Raw genomic sequence first — 22590 nt, 5'->3', positions numbered from 1 at the left:
TTTTTACTTTACCAATTTGAAATAATAATCTATGTGTGCCACCTATATATGTACAATCTAGAAAGAGATGACCACCACAATCAATTATAAACTGGGAACCAAAAAAAAAAAAAGAAATAGCCTTCCAACATCCAGAGTTATCAAAAATTTATACTTACTTGACTTCCAGACAATACAGATCCAAAAAGGTGTAATAAGCAACATTTTAAGCTTTCTTTAAGATGTTCACTCTCTTGAAAACATTCTGTAATAGAGAAAGTGAATAAATAAAAGTGTAAAACAACAAAGTTATACCATTACCACACATACAATGGCTGCACTCACGATAAAAGAAGGGTATGAATTCCACGGTAAGGGCAGCTGCTTTGTACTTTTGTCTACTCTTCTCCACTGGGCTAATGATTTTTCTACAAAACAAATGGATTATCTTTAGAGTACATTCAACGTATCCACAGTTTGTAAAACACAATATTTAGCTGTGTCAGTTGGATAGTGTATAGGTACATGCATAATAACCAATGGTAAAGTAGACCTAGTAGAAAATATATATTTTCTGTATGACAAATTTCTGCAAAATCCTATTTGTAACACACAATGACAAAAGTTGCAAACAAATAAAATTACACTTTACATATGACAGACAACCATACTGAAATGATGCATTTCTAAATGGCAAAGTTCAATTGTCCATTTAAGCCTGGAATGTTTAGTAAACTTTTCAGGTAACATACCCTGACACGACATGCCGCCAATTCCGATATGGGTCATAGAGGCTCTCACAAAACACCAAAGCATGTCTTACAAATTCTTCAATAGGGGCTTGGTCTGTGACTTCTTTCTCTTTCGTTTTACTTTTCAACTGTAAACATAATACAAAACTGTTAGTACATTGTAAATATTTGATGTTTTAAGTATTGCAGATTTCAGCCAATATTTGATTTTTTGTACAATAACAATATGTATACAATACGGTGAGTCTATTACTGGCTTTACTTTTTAACACTTTTAAAATATATTCACAAAAGTTTACCCATTCCACAGAATAAGGTTGGAAGTATTATAGATAAAGAAGTGTCTAAGGGGCCTTGAAGGTGGTTAACAATATATTGTGACTATAATAAAAGCAGATTGTGTGTCCAGGTAAAGATTAGTACAAGTGTGATAGTATGTGTCACCACAGTCATCAGATCTGGGATGTGCTGGATTGGAAAAGTACCAAAATCCCAGAGAAATGTTTCCAGCTGATGAGCATATATACTAGGAACCAGGGAAGGCACAATATAATAGTAAAACTTGAGCATTAAGGACACACATACTCGCAGTTACTAAGAAACAGTGATACCAATGATTTCTGAACCTCTAGACCCGTGTTTATTGGTCTTTTGAACATAGGGGAACCTCCTTAAATAACTTTCAGGTCCTCAGGGAACCCCCGCCATAAATACTACATTCACAACCCATTAGTGTGGTAGTCAGTAGGAAGAATGCCTCTTACACTGCTAGCCATTGGGAAGAATGTCACCCTTACAGATAGCCAAAAATATCATTGGTATCTGTTAAACTTACCCGAAAGTCACAAACTGCTTATTGTTCTAGGAACCCCTGATAAACTCTGGAGAGAACCTGGATGATAATCACTGCTCTAAACTGTCTGAGCTCAGTGTGCAAAGACTATGGGGAAGACAAACTGCGTTCAGTATGTAGTTTGTATTCTGGGACTGCGGAGTCTTTGGAGGAAAAACTGTAGAGTGTATGCTGGAGATGGGATAGAAATGGGAAAAGACCGATCTGAAGATGAGGTCTTATTGGTAAAAGACCAATCTGTGTTCTAGAGATGTAATGCCACTATAATAGAACCAGGAAGATGAAGCAGTGCATGGAGACCAGGACAAAGCACATGCGCAAATCAGTGTACTGTCTTGGCATACCTCAACGCCAAAATAAGCAAACTTTTCTGCACATGCATGAGAGTTACTTTATTCCAGGCCAGCCAATCCAAATGCCCATTGATCCTGAACCCAAAGACCAAACAAAGATGTTGACATCACGGAGAAGAGCTATTGACAACTTTACCTGCTCCAGATTTTCTGAATAATCTCAATATTGCACATATGGTGTTAAATAATCACTATTGCTGAAAGGAAGGAAAATATTGCAACCTTAAAGAATTAAATATTAACAACCAGGTTGCAGGTCTACTAGATTGTAAGCTCTTCGGGGCAGGGTCCTCTCCTCCTGTATCACTGTCTGTATTAATCAGTCATTTGCAATCCCTATTTATTGTACAGCGCTGCGTAATATGTTGGCGCTATATAAATCCTGTTTATTAATAATAATAATAATAATAATAATAAAATATTAACCACCTGGGCGTTACACTGAGGTCTAGATTTCTGTACCAAAAGCGTTACAGGTTTTCATGAAATTTTTTTTTTTAAATTGTAGACCTGTAACTTACAGAAATATGTCTGAATAGGGGTCTAGCAGATATAATGAATATAAAAAATGTTTGAAACACACAATCATGTAAAAAAAAAAAAAAAAAATTACTTTTAATAAAATTAAAGGAAAAACACAAAAATCAGCTTAAACAAGAACACATAAATAAATGAAAAATACTGAAAATGCGATAATTCGTATAATGTATAGTAATATATTTTTCTAAAACACCTCCCTAGTGTCCGTCACATACCTATAGACAAAACCACATAAATATATTTTCTATTATTTTGGATTGGATACAGGACTTTGTATTCAATCCAATACAAAATGAGAACAAAATTCAAACTCTCATTATGTATTGGATTGAATACAAACTCCTGTATCCAATCCAATTCAAAATACATACTTTGTATTGGATTGGATACAGGAGTTTGTATTCAATCCAATACAAAATGAATGAATGAGTTTGAATTTCCCGCACAGGCGCCGACGTCATCACGCACGCACAAGAAGCCGGTCGCCTTTTTTTTTTCTCCGCCGGCCGGCTTCTTGTGTTAGAAGCACCCGACGCTGGACGGAGAACGACGTGGGACGATCAGCGGGACCAGGTAAGATGCTGGCCGGCATCTTACCGGTCCCGCTGGTATAGGAGACGGCACCCGACGCTGGAGAGGGAGATCGACGCTGGAGGACGACGCGGGAACACGGACCCGACGCTGGAACACGGACCCGACGCTGGATGAGCACAGCGGGACCAGGTAAGTGAGATTTTAATATAGTCGGAAAAGTACGGGGTTATCGATAGTTGCAAATATTTTTTGCACGGAAAAGTACGGGGTTAGCGGTTGGGAGGTTAATACTGGTTAAAGGGAAGTAAGAATTACCTGTTGAACATAAAGTGTTGTCATTGTGATAACATGGTTAATATATGAACAGCATCCAATCTCCTCTACATTGGAAAGATTTCTAAGAAAAGAAAAGAAAAAAGTATTATAAAGACTTCAGGTTAATTACCATGTATGTGCACAAACACACACACACACACACACGCATGTGCACAAACACACACACACACGCATGTGCACAAACACACACTGATACTCCCAGGTATTATAAATGATTTCTCCCCTTCCTCAAAAAGGAATGGGGGAAGATACCAATCGTTAAACGCAATACTTAAACAACCCTGCCAGTAGCACATGCATTTTTCTTTGATCCTTTTATTGCTCTCTCTTTTCAGTTTGCCCCGTCAGACAATTTTGACCAGCTTTATTCTTACTACACAATAATGTCAAAGGATACAAGAAGCTCAGCATGCAACACATTTGTCAATCTACTGTAACCATTTCTACCCGATATGTTAGCATTTGGCAGCAGCCCTGCACATATGTATTTTGCAAACTATATGGAATAAATTGTTGAACAACATACAAGAACTAGTAGCAGAAATAGGAAACCACAGTAAAAAGTTTATTTTGTTAGGATAGGGGTTGTAATGCTTGTCAGGAGTTTTTGGTTATCTGTGCCCCCATTAAGGAGATTTACTGTGTTTGTCATGTTACAGTAAATGTGGAGAATTTCTAAAATACTGAAATCTCACCAGTAAAAGAACATAGCAGAAAAAATAGCAACATTTGCAAAAATAACTACCAGGCCTTAGCCTCACTTTTGAAAGTTTGCATCTCCTGTTGCATCTACAATATAGAAAGTGAGGGTAATTCACTCTAATGGGCCAGGGATGTACAAAAATATCAATGGGGGTTTTAACATAGTTTAGACTGGAGCATAATAACTAAAAAATTATGAATTGTCAGTAGAAGTATTTTTTACGGAATATTTAATTTTCTCAGAACAGTTACAATTCATAAAACATCTGCTTATGTGGAATGCTAAACATTATTGTTATTAGTAGTGACATTATACCAAACTATGTGATCCGTACTGATCAGACAAAAAGCTGCAATGAGCTGGTCTTTCTGCACTACATGTTTATATAGATTGTAAGCTCTTCTGGCCAGGGTCCTCTTCTCCTTCTGTCACTGTCTGTCTGTCATTTGCAACCCCTATTTAATGTACAGCGCTGAGTAACATGCTGGTGCTATATAAATACTGTTTAATATGACAAATTTTCTATGGAGACAAATATATGACAAATTTTCCTACTGTATTTTACAGTAAACCAGAAATATATATTTAAATGGAAAAAACAAGCGGTGATGGATCTACCTGCAAATTATAATGAAGAATTTGACTAGCAAAAGTGAAAGTGTCTGCTGCTCCTCTTCCAGCCCATCAGCAGTCTTCTGCACACAATAAAGAAGCTGGAGTCTAAGAACTTGCAGTATATGATCTGGAAGCAGTGATAGTCCCGGGGGTTCATCATCTATCCTGCAACAATAAACAGAAAAAGATCATCAAAGGCGAGTTCTAGGCTAGGGAAGTCACATAGGTGTCCATTTCTAAATGTAATCAGGCCGCATTTCTACTATAGCTTCATGCACATGTATAAACAACAAGCAACGTGGGGGAAATTCTGGGATTCCAGGGGATATCCCGTGGGGAGCGAAAGGAGAACCCACTCTTCCCTATAAATTGGCTACCTACTTGCAGTCTCTTATGTGCATCTTCTATAAATTCACATTTACTGCATACATAGATGGATACCTCTAAGTTAAAAAATATGTGGATTAAAAAAATACAAAGAAAAACCACAAACACCTTTTTGCCTTTTACTTTGGGTTCACCTAACAGACAAAGCGATGTTTTTGTCACCTTTTTCACATACAATACTTTTAGTAAGCAACAATAAAATCCTAAAACCAAATGGACATCCCCTTTAAAGCTCAATTCAAGCAAATGTCTGGTATTAGAAAGCCAATAATGAAGGAAAATCTCTCCACACATCAATAAACTATTGACAGAGTTTGAACCTTTTGCCAGCTCTATCCAAAAAAATTAAAATGAACATGTGAAAAAAAAAGCAATACTATTAGGAGTAAAATATTTCAAGCGCAGAACAATCGACTTCCAGGCTAGGTACACTAAAGGACAAATGCACCTACTGTCACAAATTTATTTATACACTATTTTTTAGCTAGCTATGCCAATTAAAGGATGCAGATGTCAGTATCGGGTTTGGGTTATAAAAAATATGCGTTAATAAAACCAATATCTATATGTTCTAAATAGAGAACAAGGTTTGTAGTACTGGTAATACTTCTTTAGAAAGGGATTGCAAAAATCATAAACTTTCTATTAACAACACTGAAACAGATCCAAAGAAAATACAAATCAAACATTTATAATAAAAAGTTTCTGCATGTAATCGGATACAGCCACATATTGAATAATGATCAAACAACTGACAGAGTAGACATCTCCCTAATGGATGTTTGGCTGGCCATAAAACATCAGCACTGGGATTTTATGTGTTCTTCAGAAAACAGCAACAACACTTCTACTCAAACAAGAACACCCAAGGAAAATGTTAAAAGGGCTGAATCTGTGGACCTCCCTCTAAAAATGGCAGCCTGGTTAGCTTCAAAATTTTGAGAGACTGACCAGTAACAAGCACACAGGTCAGGAAAGTCACGGTGAAGTCAGACCTCATAACCTGTACATTTTTTGAAGTCAGTATCCTTAAATCACTGGATCAACATGACCCATTCCTTTCAGTGGGTTCTAAAGCAGGGGTTGGCAATCTTTTTGAACTACTAGGCCATTTCAGGAGGTCAAGAAGGCACACTAGGCCAGAAGAAACAAGGTGTCCAAGAAAAATGTTTTTCCAACCGTGACTGCAAGCGAGCAGCCTCAGTTTTCCACTCATCCGCGGTGTAGTCTCTGTACGTGTTGCGCGTGCTTGGCATCAAAATGCCCCTTAAGATTCAACCGCTTGAAAGTGCTGTTGGTGTCGTTGCACACTAAACACAGGGCTTTGTTGTCGCGTTGGACTAAGAATAATTCGTCAGTCCATTTGGGGTTGAAGACATAACATTCGAGGTCAACCCTCCGGAGACTGGTAGCTGCGCGTTGCTTCTGCTCTTTAGGCATAGTATTCGGGGTTACTGTGTGGGAACTCGATGATATTGATGATATCGCAGGAACTCGCGATAACAGGACAATTCAATTAGGCCGGATCCAAAAATAAATAACTAAGGGGTGTTAGGCTGGACTGGAATATTGGCTAGTCTGTATCCGGCCTAAAGGCCAGAGTTTGCCTACCTCTGGTCTAAAGTGATATCAGGCAATAGTGATCTACTGAATACTACCTTAATGTGCTAAGTCAAGGGTAATCTATGTGTGATCCTATGAATGAATTGTAAATATATCTATAAATAAATCCTGGAGTTGTGGTTTGAGGTTTTCTGTGAAACAAAGAAGAGTCTGTGGATAAAGTAAGTGTAACAATGTCTATATAGTTACACAGGTAGGGGGTCTGTTTACCCAAAAAATATACTTTCAGTTTTCGGTAGCTGCAAGAGCAAGGACCAATTCATTAATTTCTTATATCTATTTTGACTTGTATTCGGGCACAGAGTGCTAAAAAGGTTGGGCAATTGGGAGCTTATATCCCAACCTTGTTAGTTAAACTCACCTGTCAGGTACCTGCACATTTATTTTCAGCCATAGTCAGACTTTGAGAAAGGGCCAGTCCTTCGCCTAGGCCTCCTTAGGCAAGATCCGCGTGTAGTTGGGCAGATGCCTTCAGAGGTCGGAACTCATCCAGTAAGGAGACTCAACAACAACTACTGCAAGTGCCCAGGTGCAATTCCATGATGTAGATGGGTCTGAGTGGATATTGGGGGGTGGAGCATTTTTTGCTCCCCTGGAATATTTTTCTCTATTTGATGTATGTTTTATAAATAGATATTGGTATAGGCTACTCTATCTCTTGGATTTGTTTATCAAAGTATATAGCCACCCTCTTAAATGTATAAAAATTCAAGAGAGAAAGACACGGTTTTGTTGGCTAGTCAACTAAAACCCGTCATTCTGTCTTTATTTATTGTATGTTTTACAGGTCATTTGTTGTTAATGTTCTCTCTCTACAACTATGTTGTTTTTGCTATTTGGTCTGTCTTCCATTTCCTTTGGCAGAAACCATGTGGCCAAAGCCTCAGCATTCATCATATGACAAGCCAAAGAAATAAGCATAATTTTCACTTTTCCAGCCAGTCCTACAATTTTCCACTGTTATATCGGTAATTCCATTTTGCTGAATATTTAAGATTAGACATAAAAAGTACTGCTACTTAAAGAATATAAACTTACCGAAAGAGTTTCAGTTATAAAGGGGTGTATATTGTCAAATCAAAGCATACAGTTTTCTATAACACAAAATAATTTTTTAGAGAATTTTCTTAAGTACCTGGTTGGAAGGTCATCAAAGTCAACATCAAGAAACTGTTCATAGCTGGAAACAAAACTGTCTAACCACAGTCGCAGGTAGTCAGGATCTTTCTGTAGAAAAAAGGTGAATAAAAAAAAAATCTTAACTCCTTGGTCAAAGTGTTCATTATTATCAACAGTAACATGCTACCACAGTTCAGTACATGTAAAATTAAACCCCAAAGAAGGCCCATATAGCCAACAATATCTAGAGATGTGCAGAAGAGTAATGGTTTACTACATACATGGATCCTTGTACATACATACAGGATCCTTGTACACTGCAACAAAATGTATGAAGATGTAAGTGGAGAAATCCTGTCTGATAACATGTACCATTGCAAGATAAGTTTGTAATTAGATTCAACCAAACATGCATTAACCAAGTCCTCGGAGAGGTCATATGCCACTCTGCCAGTCCTTTGAGTCTTGGGTCCTAATCAGTTTCTCAAAAACTTACATAAGAGTTTAGAAGAAAGTGATAGGAGAGCAAGGTTTTTGGCCTTTAGCCTCAAGCGATTTGCAGGTTCTTTCAATGGAGGTAGGGGAATGGGGTCTCCAAGGTAAGTTTAGTATTAATGCAGGAAAAAGTTGTCAATAGCAAAAGAATTCCTCCTGAGAAAGCTCCCATTTATGAGTCAATAGGTCAAAGGTAACAATCCCTTTCACACCTTCATCTCCTGTATTTCAGAAACCATTGTTTGTCCACCATTCAAACTGGTCCCCAGGGGCATGGAAGAAGCATTTTCTCCCCATGGTCTGTCTCAGATCAGGAGGGAGTAAGATACGGAGAAAATATGATGGGGTAGGGGGGTGGAAGTAATTTAAGGCTCAACTTGAATGGGGGAGAAGTAGAAGGCTACTCTGTGCTGCTCAGTGATAAAGAAAACACTGGGGACTTTCAGAAAATAAATATCTAGTATAGAATCTAAATTTCTGGCTTTTGAATAAGACAGTAGGATCAAACTATGTGATCAAAACTATGGAACATCCCCACAGTCTTACAAAAGAGAACTAGCAAAGGAAGTTGACCAAGCAGAACTTTAAAATAAAGTAAAGGATATAAAGACATTCACATTAACCAATACACAACAATGTGAAATGATATTACTCATTATAATAAACTACCCTTTTCCTCGAAAATAAGACCGACCCCAAAAATAAGCCCTAGCATGATTTTTCTGTATTTTTGAGGATGCTCGAAATATAAGCCCCAGCCCGGAAAAAAGCTACAATATATAAATACATCGACAATAAGTGCTCATTCAAGGAAATCACTATTGCTAGACATGAGAAAATGGGGCCAATAGCTCTAAAGGAAATGGAGTCACAAGAAATGTATGATGGAATTCAGGGTTTGGAGAGGTATGAGGATATTCCAGAATGTGATGCCATTACTATATTTGAATAAATGTAAATTTTTTTGTTCAAGAATAAATGTCGATTGTTCATGAAAAAATAAGATCCCCTGAAAATGCTGCAAGTTATAGGACCTAATTTCTTCTTCCGTTAGGTTACTACATATTGTTTTGAGAGCTGTGAATAATTAAAACCTTCAAAATGTAAATAAATACTTGTGCTACTCTTTAATAACCAAATTTGTGCCACTATACTTTTTTCTTGTCTAAACTAGTTGTTTCATGACTATAATTAATCTGCGCGGTCCCATTACAAATCATTTTAAATTCTCATGAGGAAAAGTCAGCTGGGAGCAATGCCAAAACAAGGACTGCAATAGGGCAGGGCAAAACATTCCTTCCACGTTGTAGTTCTACATTAATCTCATATACACAATTCTCTCCATGAGTCCACAGACTTTACTTGCTTCACAATGAGATTACCTAACCAATATTACTTAAAAAGCAACAAAAACATAGACATGGCCCACAAACATACACAGGCCCATAAAAAGTATTTGGTAAATGCCCCACATCTCTTCTTAACACTCATACAAACATTTACAACACTGCAAGTCATAAACAAAAAGGTTCATCAGTAAAGCAATCTAAGCTATGGGATAAGTGAAAGCATGACCTTATGTAATGCTTTATACTTTTTTCCCATGAAGTTCTTGGCAATGACAGCACAATGTGGGATTTTAGGGAAATCTCCAGGCAAAGACCAGACTGTTCAAATGTAATGCAAACAAAAAGCAGCTGTTCCCAATACTGCTAGCTGTAGAATACATACAACCATCATTAACTACAACCAGGTGGAGAGTGACGTGTCCGCCTGGAAAAGTCTGAAGACATCATCAGCTGGCGGTGACTATAAAATCACTGCAGCCAGGAAACAAAACATGTATGAAAAAGTATTGTAGTTCAGAGGTGTATAAAACAAACTTGAAGAACTTTACGGCATTCCTTTACTTGGAAAATGTACAACTATATATCTTTGACCCAGTTTTCCCCCAACCTGTTTCAGCGGGGCGCACCACCCGGCTGTTTTTGGGTGGTTACTGATAAATTGGATCACAATACAGGGGCTGCCACTGGCCTACAATTTCTTACCACCCAGCTTAAAAAAAATTCTGTGTAGAACACTGATAATATTTCAAGTTTAGTAAAGACAAACTTATTTTTCTTACTATAAGTAGTGAGGAATCAACCCCATTTCAAATGCTTATTAAGTTCTATTTCCTTGTTGGAAAGAATTTGTCATGGGGATTCTCATTGGGAAAGTAGGGAAAAGTTGTAATCAGAAACAGGAATGAGACAACATTTTCAAATAGACACACTTTTCTAAAGCAGATTTCCTTTACTTTTAGGAAAAATATCCTTGCTTCCTGTCTGGCAAGTAAATGACAAACCCCCTAAACAGGACACAAATGGCAAAAAAGAAAATAAAAAATGGATTTTACCATTAAACTCATTTTAATTATATTCTACGCCCCAAAAAAAAAAATAAAGTTTTGGCTTTCAACATAAAAAAACCGCTGCTAATTTAGGCCATTTAAAATTGTAGTAAAACAACTCTCAACTGAGTTTGGGGTATCTTAACTGTAAATGAGAAATGATTCCTATATACATTGAATATAGCAACTAAATCCAGGCAATTATGTTCAAATTAACAATGCAACGCTTAACTTAATAGAATTAGGCTGCTCTTGGCACACAGTGAAGTTGAGATCTCCTTTAGCCAAGGCCAAAAAATAAAATACTAAAAAACTAGAAAACTTTGTTTGGTGTAAAAAAAAAATTCTAATGGAGTTCCTCCAGTTTTTAGGTTCATAAACTGCTAATTCCAAGGATGTGCAGTCCTGATATATTATATATAGTAAAGCTCAAATTAGAACCTCACCAAAATACTGGGAAACCTGCAAAAGTTTACATTTAAGGTAACGTTAGGGAAAGGGGTTAAGTATGCTTTTAAATTGTACGTAAACCCTAAATTTTCTTATGAGTTGGTCTGGTAAACAAATAAGTTTAATAACAATAACAAAAAGGGGAAGTAACACAATAGGAAAGGAGATATGTAGTGGTGGGAAGTAGTGAGGGTTTATGAGACAGAAGACGGGTAGGCAAGTTTGAAAAAAATGGGTTTTAAGGGCCCTTTTAAATGAGCATAAAGTAGGAGCAAGCTGAATACGACGAGGAAGACCATTCCAGAGAGTCGGGGCAGCTCTAGAAAAGTCTTAGAGCCGTGCGTGTGATGAGGTTATGAGTGAGGAAGTTATTAGTAGGTGATTAGAGGAGCAGAGAGAGCGGCTAGGGGAGTATTCTTCTATCAGGTCAGAAATGTAAGTGGGACAATAACTGTGGAGGGGTTTGAAGGCAAAGCACAGGAGCTTGAATTTGATTCTGGTTTTAACTATGAAGAACCCAACTTCCTGCAAACAACTAGTTTTCCAGTAACAATCCCAATCAATAAGAAACTACTTACGATCATTATAAATGTAACACATTGGGAAACACTGCAAGTTTATCAACAAGAATGTCCTTAAAAGAGAGTTTTAGTTAGTGACTTGACATTTTAGACTTCCTCTTCATTATCTCTGCACTTTGGACAAGGTCTGCCAGTATTTTGTCCATGGTGTCATAATACCTACAGACAAGAGTAGAGAGCGAACACAATGTCATTGTGCCAGTGTGAATGAATTACTTCCCCAATCACCTGAGTCTCACATTCAGACAGAACAGGTTTTCAGAGATGACAAAAGCGCAGCCATATTTACAAAGCAGTTTTGTTGGTGGCATAACTTCATTCCACTTGCAGATAAATGAGGCAGTCAGATCTAAAGGTCAGGAAACAGTCAGTTACAGATTTATAGCTGAGTATGAAGGGGAGGCATTAACTATTCACTTACCACGAATGATGTTCAGTAAAAAAAAAAATAAAAAAATAAGAGATCCCTTCAAACAGACACATTAACACAAACTGGCAAGACATTGCAGGAGCCGGACAACATTAAAACAAATGTATATATATAATATTTATTATATATTATGAGATATACTGATAGATGCTAGAGTTTATCAGTAGTTCTAATCATTAATAAAATCCAATAAACTCTTCTAAGGACTCTATGAGATTGTCCACTAGATCAGGGGTGAAAGAATGTGTCAATCTGCTATAAAACAAACATTTTAAAATACACACCTTTATGTTCTGCATATTTCAAATACTTTAAGCACAGTTTTTAGTAAAATAAATCTTGCAAAAAGTTAAGTGTGGCTTTATTAAATCATTTGCCTTAGGACAGATTTTGTGCCCAGGTATGGTCACTATTCTATGTAGAAATCTCTGCACGTCTGGCCCTGGAGAGCAAAATTATTTATATTATTTTTATATATACATATACACACATATGAATACTGTATACTGGGGAAAGCGAGAAAAAAGTTTTTAAGCAAATAGCATATTTCAATAATATACATGGACTTTGTAAAGCACTGCATTAACATGTTGGCACTATATATAAATACAAGGTTCTCATATAAATAAATGTCGGTGTTTAACCCAGAAAGGTGGGTGGGATGAAACTGTAGGTGGGTGTATTGTGAGCGGACACATCAGCAACCACCCTAAAACAGCCGGGTGATTACTGATTACCCTGTTTCCCCGATTATAAGGCACTGTCTTATATTTTTTGAAATGCCAAAATATGCCCTAGGTCTTATTTTCAGGGGGATGTCTTATTTTTCCATGAAGAAGACTACAGTACACATTTATTGTTGAAAATCACTCATGAGCCAATCATTGTCCCCTTCTGATCACTCATGAGCCAATCATTGTCCCCTTCTGATCACTCTGTGCCATTCATTGTCCCCTTCTGTTCACTGACTCACTTTTTTTTTGGCTTCTACGGCCGGGTAACAGACTCTGTTAGGGCAGGGATCAGCAGCTTGCACGCGGGCACGTGTGCGGGCCTTTGAAGTCACTTTCAGTTTCACTCTGCACTGCAGCCAGCACCGACGGAGTCACACAAGAGGCACACAGTGGCAGGTATCAGTGGGTGTCTTATTTGCAGGGGGGTGCCTTATTTTAATGTTTTGAGCAAAAATCGGGGGGTGGCTTATTTGATGGGAATGCCTTATCATCAGGGAAACACGGTAGTGCCGGGTGGTGCGCCCAGCTAAAAGGGGCTGGGGAGAACACTGAATGTATTTAATTGGTAAAAAATTGCAATGCATGTAAACTAAAAAGCATCTAAAGAACCCGCTATGCAATGCCAATAGACATGGTCTCGTATGAACACTTTCCTAAGACATTGGGTGCCTATCTGATATTTGTCATTTCTGGTTTTCACACTAAAACATATCTGTGTGCTGAGCAAAGAGTTTGATTTGCTATAAATAATGATGGTTTATCAATCAAAATAACTCACAATTCCTATGCTGATGTTATTCTAAAAACTTACACTGGCTAATAATAACAAAACAGATGGTAACATCAATATTTAGGCAGCGCTAGCATTTTGCATAACACAGCTGAGACTGGCACCATCCACATAAACCCAAGCCAATTGAAGAAATGGTTGGCGTTACCAGGTCTGGATTACTGACTCCCCCACTTCTAAATACAGAACAATGACAAATCACGAAAGAATGCTACTGCTGTGCCCAATGCAGACACACATCGCAAGATGTCTGTAATTGGAATTATATAGCCATTAGGTAAATATGACTTAGAACAAAGGCAAACCAAACCGCTGCATTTACCAGGGAAGATAAATATTCAGGTAATTTCTATGAAAAGGTGGATAATGTAACTGACATTTGAAGTGAATGCCCAGACAAACTTTTTTTCCCTAGTTTTGGAGGGGACAGGGAATGGTGAGAACCTTTCTCAGGATTTGTGTTACAATCCCAGGATTTCATCTCATTACCTGTCCTGCTGACATCTTACCGGACAGAAAGACGGGAACTTTCCAACAGCAACACAAACAGAAAAAAATATAAGTTTGTTTAGTAGAGAAGGGGAAGCCTAGAACTTCTATAACATTTGTTTTTCTGTTTATGCCCATGTGGTCACTTTTACTTTACTCCCTGCTTGCACAGCGGAATAAAAAGTTTTTAGTAGTTGTGGTTGTCAGCACTGTCACTACTGATCGACAAGCCTGTAACTTAGTATTTATCAGCTCCACATACCTAGCTTTACCTTTCTGTATTGATATCTCTGCCACTGTGAGCTGCAGTGCCTGGAAGGTGGCGTGTATGAAGACCAAATGGTATGAAACCTCTTTCATTTGATGACGCTTTTGCATCACATAGTAACTCAATTTGGTAATTCTTTAGACTGTCATACAGCAGCCTGGTTGTTTCATTAAATATAGAAAACACACTTCTAATAGAAATAAATTAACTATACAACCCCAAGGGACCCAAACAGAATATTTTATTTTTTATAGAAGAAACATACAAAATCTAATTGGCTGCTACATATTAGCCATTATTACTGACTGTGTTACTGCACAGGACCAGTAATTTCACAAGGAAGCTTTCCAATTATAGAAAATATAGGCAGATAGATTAGTGTGGTAGCGTGTAATAAAATCAGCACATAGTTCTCAGTGAAACTATTACCCAACAAAGGCAGGTTTAGAAGTTTCAGGTTCTATCTTTAGTTTACAAGCCATACACTTCTAAATTGTACAGGGCTCAACCTGTAAATATTTACACTTTTATATCAATAATAGGTAGCCAAGAAAAGGAAGGACTATGGCAAATAAAGACCCTTTCAGACTTTTGCTTTTATAATGCACAACTACTGTGCACACATATACATTGGGCCTCAAAGCTCTCCAAGGCTGGAAAGGATACAATAAAGCTGAGTGAGCCAGCAAACTTAAAATGGATCTGGTCCAATGGCATTTAAGAATTCCATTCCAGATTTGCTGGATCACCCAGGTTATCTGAAGAAAGTGTATCCTCTCCATCAGACCCAATGTTTCTAATATGCAGGAACATCAGACACTGCAAAGATAGCAATGTCTGTCATTCTCACATAATGAGCTGCGATGCAGTGAGTTGTTAATAATACACTGCTGCGTGTATTTCTGTCTAATATTAGATATAATGGATAGTATCAGAGTCACAATGGACAGCAGCACAAATAGCCATGTCTTCCTGTGGACAACCTTTTGACCAGACAGGAAGGTACAACAGATGACACAAAACTCTGATAGGTATTCTAAACTAAAAAGAAGTTTGGCTATAGATATACTTTTAAGGGTTTATTTAAACATCTAAAATAAATGTGCTGCCCTACGGTAACGTTAATCAACACATAAAACAAGTGCATAGGTGTGAAAGAAGCCTTAAACCATTTAGCAGTTTCCTTAACTCAGGGATTGAAGTAATTAAAAATCATCGCTGGAGTTTCTAGGTCACATACAGTGATTACATATAGAGCTCTGCTTTCTGTTTTTCAATGCATTTTATAATAGAGAATTCAATAGGAGACTGAGGACAACTCAATGAAGTAGTGGAAACTATCTCAATTTAAGAATTTTTCCAACAGTAACTAAAATAATACCTTTTTGTGAATTTGCACCTTAGTTTTCAAAAAGTATTTTCTGCGAACAAGTTTCAAAAACATTACATCAAATGGACATAAGCAAAAACAAGTCTTTGCTTATGCCTAGTGTCAAATACAACACTTACTGGGTGCTGGATGCTGGTTACTTATAGGAATGCAGCAGCAGTTTCAGATATGTTTACTAATGACTGCATGAATATTCTGCCAACTGAGAATTCCTGGGCCTAACATTTGCGAGAACTTTTCTGAAAATTTCAACAACTTTAGGAGAGTTAAAAGCAGCTGTTTCATTTTGACATATATTAAGATAATGGTGGTAGGAGGTGGAAGAATAAAGAAACATGTTCTCCTTTTATGTACAACAATAATAACAGAAAAGTAGATCTAAAAGCTTCATGCAAGGATCAGAAATCCATAAGTCTTTTTACAGAAGGGGGTTTTCCTTGCTAGATAGAGGTAAATCTAAGCACTGGATTAACAGAAAATACTTTTTTGATTTTCAATCATTTTTATTAATTTTCATTTAAGATAACAATATACAAATTCATCTTTAGTACACAAAAGTAAAAAGGAAAGCACCTTGACAAATTCAGTAACATCCAATCATTACCAGATATTCATCAATTAATGTAAACATCCTTAACATTCCTATTCTTTTAAACTTGCCCTTGCTCATTCATATTTATAATATGCATTTTTATCTCTTAAACTTTCCTAAAAAGGGAGAGGAGGAAAAAAAAAAACACAACGTGAGTATCCAGTCCATTAACCATATCAGTCCCCTAATTATTAATTACATAAATATAAAAGTGATTAAATATTTACCTTCTACATGTAGGAGAAGTGATTCTTACTATCCTAACTCAATAAAAAAATGGTGAATATGAATGCTGCTAACTATATCAATACCTTAATTATTAATTTCATTAATTTCATAATATAAACGTGTTTATTGTGAAGAAAAGAAGTGATTATTACTACAAACAAGCAGCATGAAAAAATGAAAAAAAAAGGGGGTGTATGTGATTACTACTATCTATATTAGTCCCCTATTTATTAATTGCATAATATAAACATGATTAAAGTGGGAAGTTATTATCAGCCTTCATTGTAAAAAAAATAGTGATTATTACCACAAACCACCAACAACAAAAAAAATTGAAAATACTTTTTTGTAACAGCGCCTATACTCTACAGTGTTCTCCCCGGCCCCTTTTAGCTGGGTGCACTGCCCGGCACTTTTCAGTAACCACCCGGCTGTTTTTGGGTGGTTACTGAGGAGTAGGTCACAATACCGGGGCTGGTACCCTCCTACCTGGCACCCTCCTCTTCCAACCAGCTTAAAAAATGTCTGGGTTGAACACTGCAGTTTATCTGTGTATATAGTGGTTTGCATCAAATTCTGATTTAATGATAATCTAAAGATGTACTTTGTACCTGACTCACATGACTAAGTTTGGTCATAAACCCATATTATTAATAAACAGTATTTTTTTTTATAGTGCCAATATATTGCACAACGCTGTATATTACCCAATTAACTACTCTGACAATATGATTTGCATGAACACAGTAATATTTTTGCTTTTGTGACAGGTGATGATTAGAATTATTCTGTATATGTGGTTACACAACTTTAATTACTGGTAACAATTCATTACTTCTACAAGCACAGCAGCTACTGCAGTAGGTAAGATATAAAGTATCAGTATAATGTCTGAGAACTATAAACCACAATACCAGAATTATCCCCCTCACTTTCAAATATAATGATCAGATACTGAACAATAAATGTGTTCGGGAAAACGTTATGCAAGGTAAGTGATTCTATGTGACAAAATGATATAACAGCAAATACCTTCCTGTAAATATTCTTTACTATTGGAATGGAATCCACTGACACCCTTTCTCCTGGCTCTTTACTAATCTGCAGGAACAGGGAGTGTCATCACTTATTCTTTTACAAATTGGTCTAGGATTTGTGTCTTTTGTGATTTTGTTACTTGTAGTGCTGGCATTAACAATGGGTGGGGGCTTTCCCCATTTGCTTCACCACTATCCAACATCATTTACTATAGACGTTATCCCTTCCCCTCCATCCCAAGAGAAAAGGCAACCTGTGCATTTTAGACGTGTAAGTAATATTGATAGAAATGCCCTGAATGGGCTTCAGTGTTTCTTTAAATATTTAAATATCTGTAGGTTAGTTATTAGAGAAAGCTTAATAGCGCAGAATAATTGTTCTCTCTCTGCTGTGATAAGATCTCAGACATGGAAGTGTGTAAAGTCACAGAACTGCATTGTACTGCTGCAAACAACTAATGTATAGTAAGGCTAGGTAAACGTGCAATAATTGTCGTTAGAAAACGAACGACTGATGAACGATTATTTTAAACAATACAATATTATATATCATATCATTGATATATATCATCATTGAATATATCATACAATAATCGTGCGTATTGAACAATCGCACAATTCTGTACATGCTGTAACGAATATAATCCACCAATAGTGTACACACGCTAGATACGATCGTTTCAATGATGCAGGAAGCGACCTGTAAAGGATAAAGTGTACTGCAGAACCATCCACGATCACTGAACGACCGTACACACAATAGATAGCAAACGATTGTGGCCCAATCAGATCCGCCAGGACGGTTGTTTGTTTCCAGCGACAATCCTCATTCGTCGGTCTGGTTGGCCAGTCGTTCTGCACTTTTTTTATTAACGATTATCAGACAATTGGCCGTTAGTCATTCGTTTCCAACGATAATTATTGCGCGTGTGTACGCAGCCTAAGAATAATATTGCAACAATGTAATTCAATATAATCAACATTGATAAAAGATTTTTTACCTATATTGATATATAATGAGATTTGTCATATCAAGTTGACCATTTACTTTTCTATACAAAAAAAATGACCAATAATATTAGTGTTTATATAGCGCCAACATATTATGCAGTACTTTTCACTAACTGTCCGTCAAAGAAGCTCACAATCTAATGTCCCTACCATAGTCATATGTCATTACCAAAGTCCATGGTCAATTTGGGGGGAAGCCAATTAACATAACTGCATGATTTAGGATCTGCGAGGAAACACATTGTAACAAGTGGAGAACCTTCAAATTCCATGCAGATAGTGACCTGGCCGAGACTTGAACCTGGGACCCGGCGCTGCAAGGGCCAGAGTGCTAACCACCGAGTCACCGTGCTGCCCGTTCTATGACTATGTATTCTCTTGAAGAAAAGCGTACCACTCCTAATCAGAAAAACAGAATGCCACTAAAGAAGCAATAATAATACCAAAATATTAACAGAGGTATCAGATAACTAAAAACTAATGTTCCTATTTGCTGCCATACAGTAAACTAAAACAGAGTAACTTTTCTCAAGAGTTTATTCAAACTTTACCTACAGACTGTTTCCTGTGACTGACTTTAGGCATTTGCCCACATGCCCTGTGAATGAGACTACACATTACCATTCAGAAGAATAAATGGCTATAGAATACATATAACCAAGACATTATTCTCTTACACAGCACACATTTGTTTTTCAGTTTCTTTTTTTATCTCCTGAATGGCAAGGAGTGTTCTAAAGAATTAAGGATGAATTCCAGTCTCAGCTTTGCAGTTACCAAGTTTCCAATTAATAAGTAGAAATCAGCAGCCTATGTTATGTAAGCCCCACATTCCAGATACTGAGCCTGCTTAATTAACAAAAATGATTATAATGTACAGAAGAATGAAAGTGACAAATACTACAACTAGTCGGCTTATTGACACACATTTACAAGGTGTGAATAAAATGCATAGTATGGAAGTGGAACTTATATATATATATATATATATATATCTCACCAGTCTGTCCTGTTTTATATTCAGTTTAAAATAAAATCATGAAAGATATTTATTGAGTAGCTTAGTACACAGATATGCACCTTGATGAATTCTTGTTTCAGGCCAGTGACGCAAAGTGCTAAAGGACAAACAGCCAGGCAGCTAGCATTACTAGGTGGTCAGAAACAACACCATTGTATTTCTTACAATATTTCCTTTACTAGTATATTTGTCTGAAACACATACTTACAATACATCCTATGATGTCCCCAGTATGGCTGGAATCAGACAGGAGTTTTTTTTTGTTTTTTTGCAAGGTGAGCCATATTGGATTTATTTTCTTGCACTATGCTGCCAATGTAAAAAATCATAGACACTGGTGACTTGAGGGGAAAGAGTTTTATAAAAGAAACATTAGGGGAACAGAAGTAATGCAATAGTAGTGAAGACTGATCACTGTGTAATGTGTGATAGGTCTATTGCAATGGTGGCTTCTCAGAATAATGTGTAGACGCATAGAGCTCTGCTTTAAAGCCGTCTAAAGATAATGGCATGTAGTATAGATACAGGCAGTCCCCGGGTTACATACGAGATAGGGACTGTAGGTTTGTTCTTAACTTGAATTTGTATGTAAGTCAGAACAGATACATTATTTTAATAAATGTAATTGGGACAGATGTTTGTCTTAACATATTATTAGGCAGCATGGTGTCAGTTACTGTATAAAATCCTCACTGTGAGCTAATCACAAACAAAGCAAAAAAAAAATCATTTTGGAGCCTAGACATTCATTACTTTCTGGAGCAAGCTGTGCTATGATATGCAAAAAGAAACAATTGCAGAGTTTTGGTCATTAAAGAATTACTAGATGTTACAGATCAGCTCCACTCTTAAGATCACCCACAACCTCAGCTGTGTTTAGCAAAAGATTTCTTCTGCAAGTCATGTAAACTGCTCCCCCCTCCTCTCCATCAAGCATCCATCCTGCACACGAGGGAGCAGGGAAGCCCCGTTCGTATCTAGGAGTCGTCCATATGTCCTTTATTTGGGAACAACCTGTAGTATCCTCATGTTTTTATCTTTCACTGTCTTGTGTTTCTGATTTAGAAGAGGCTTTTGTATGCACAGTTGCTCTATAACCACAGTATTACCAAAATACAGCTAATCTAAACCAGGGTTCCTTTAAAGGTTGCTAGTGGTCCCTGAATAAATAAGCAATGTCTGCCTGCCAGGTAAGCAACCACTGACAAAAATTGTCTTTTTAGACACCTGTCATTAGGGCCACTCTTCCCCTTGACCAATACTGTAACACCATCAATTTCTGCACACCACCAATCTTTTCCACCAATCTCAGGAACACTTTTCCTAAATGACCACCAAGATAAGGGAATGTTCTTCCCACCGACCATTACTCTAAAGGTCTCCTCTTCATTGACCACCATTATAAGGAATTATTTCCACAATGACCACCAATGGGAGTGAACACTACAATTTTCATTTTTTTAGTGAAAAAAAAATAGGTAAATAAAACAGCCCAGGTTATGAATGGTTATCTTTTTATTTATTCTAATATTTACAACTTATTGTTCATGCTAAGGTACAATTGGCTGTAGATTTGATTATTGGTAGGATTCCCTGAGAAGCGGGTGATGTGTCGGTAAATACACGTCTCTCTCCCTGGATCCCCGACATACCTCTGCTGGGCTGTATAGGCCGTCAATGGATGCAAGTTTGGGATAACTTCAATCACAAACAAGTCACAACATAACTGTGTGTAATAAATAAAAATCCTAATTTAATGAGTTTGCTACTACTACTTTAAGCTGTCAGTATAGTGTTTGAAAGTTTAAAGCATTTCAAGAATTTTTTAGCACTAAATCTAAAACCAGTACACATTTTAGTCATTATTATATATACAAATAAATCCAACTTAGTAGCACCCCGGAATACGATGAAATGCTGCGTCTAGACAAAGTACGGCTGACAAGAAAATAGAACGAGGCACTCCCATATGAATCATCTGCTACGTGTACAATGAATGCAATGGTAATATAAAACTAGGGTTACCAAATGTCCCCGGCTGGTAAGGACATTCCTTTCTTCTATTTAAGCTGAACTTCATGCAGATAAAGAGACACAATGAATGCAAACCTGTATTCATTACACAAAATTACCTTTTTTTCGCCAACAAAGCACTGTATATACCTGAATGTGGTTTGACATCAGCCTCTTAGGCTACATACATTATTATTTAATATTAATAAACAGGATTTTATTAGCGCCAACATATTACGCAGCGCTGTACATTAAATAGGTGTTCAATAATTAAACAACAAAAGACAGAAAGATGCATGAACAAGTGCTGTACATACAGAGCCATTCTGTTCTATGGAGAGGGGAGAATGAGCAAGCGGCACCCTGCTATGCTCTCTCCCCTTCTCTTGTATTAGGATCATTCTTTATACGCCAGGACGGATCCATGAACCACGAGCGCTGTACACACACCAGATTCTCATCCAATACTAGCCCTGAGGCGATTATCGGACAAGAATCATCTGACATATACGCAGCTTTACTTACACCTGTACAGATGAGCTCACACTGGGAAAGGTAAAAGCAGCACAGTCATTAGGTGTGCAGTAGTGCTCATTAATCACAGGAATCATGCTGAGAGATGAACTCATCATTATTGCATTATGTAAACCAAATTAAAAAAAAAACCTGATGCACAGAAATACAAAACCTTTGGCACATGAAGTTTATGTTGCATATATATTATGTGATCTGTTTAGTTAGCCGCTTGCCCAGATTTCAGCTTCAACGCGGATTTAGATGCTTGTTCACTTGTATGTGTTATACTATTGATACACATTTTAAGTCAAATGTATTTATTTTTTGGCACAGATTTGACTACAAAAAGGAAGAGG

General features: G+C 37.0%; 1 protein-coding gene across 1 annotated transcript in view; it reads right to left on the bottom strand.

Moving 5' to 3' along the window:
• NBEAL1 (neurobeachin like 1) overlaps nt 1-22590 on the bottom strand; it is a 93682-nt gene that overhangs the window by 54514 nt on the left and 16578 nt on the right. The window contains 6 exon segments of the mRNA XM_072419140.1: nt 159-244; nt 325-407; nt 732-859; nt 3327-3408; nt 4669-4830; nt 7811-7902. Coding sequence (XP_072275241.1) covers nt 159-244; nt 325-407; nt 732-859; nt 3327-3408; nt 4669-4830; nt 7811-7902 — 633 coding nt within the window.

Source organism: Pyxicephalus adspersus, chromosome 7 (genome assembly GCF_032062135.1).
Source record: "Pyxicephalus adspersus chromosome 7, UCB_Pads_2.0, whole genome shotgun sequence".
Lineage (NCBI taxonomy): Eukaryota > Metazoa > Chordata > Amphibia > Anura > Pyxicephalidae > Pyxicephalus > Pyxicephalus adspersus.
Note: the sequence above shows the minus strand (reverse complement) of the source record. Positions and strands in the feature narration are given on the sequence as shown.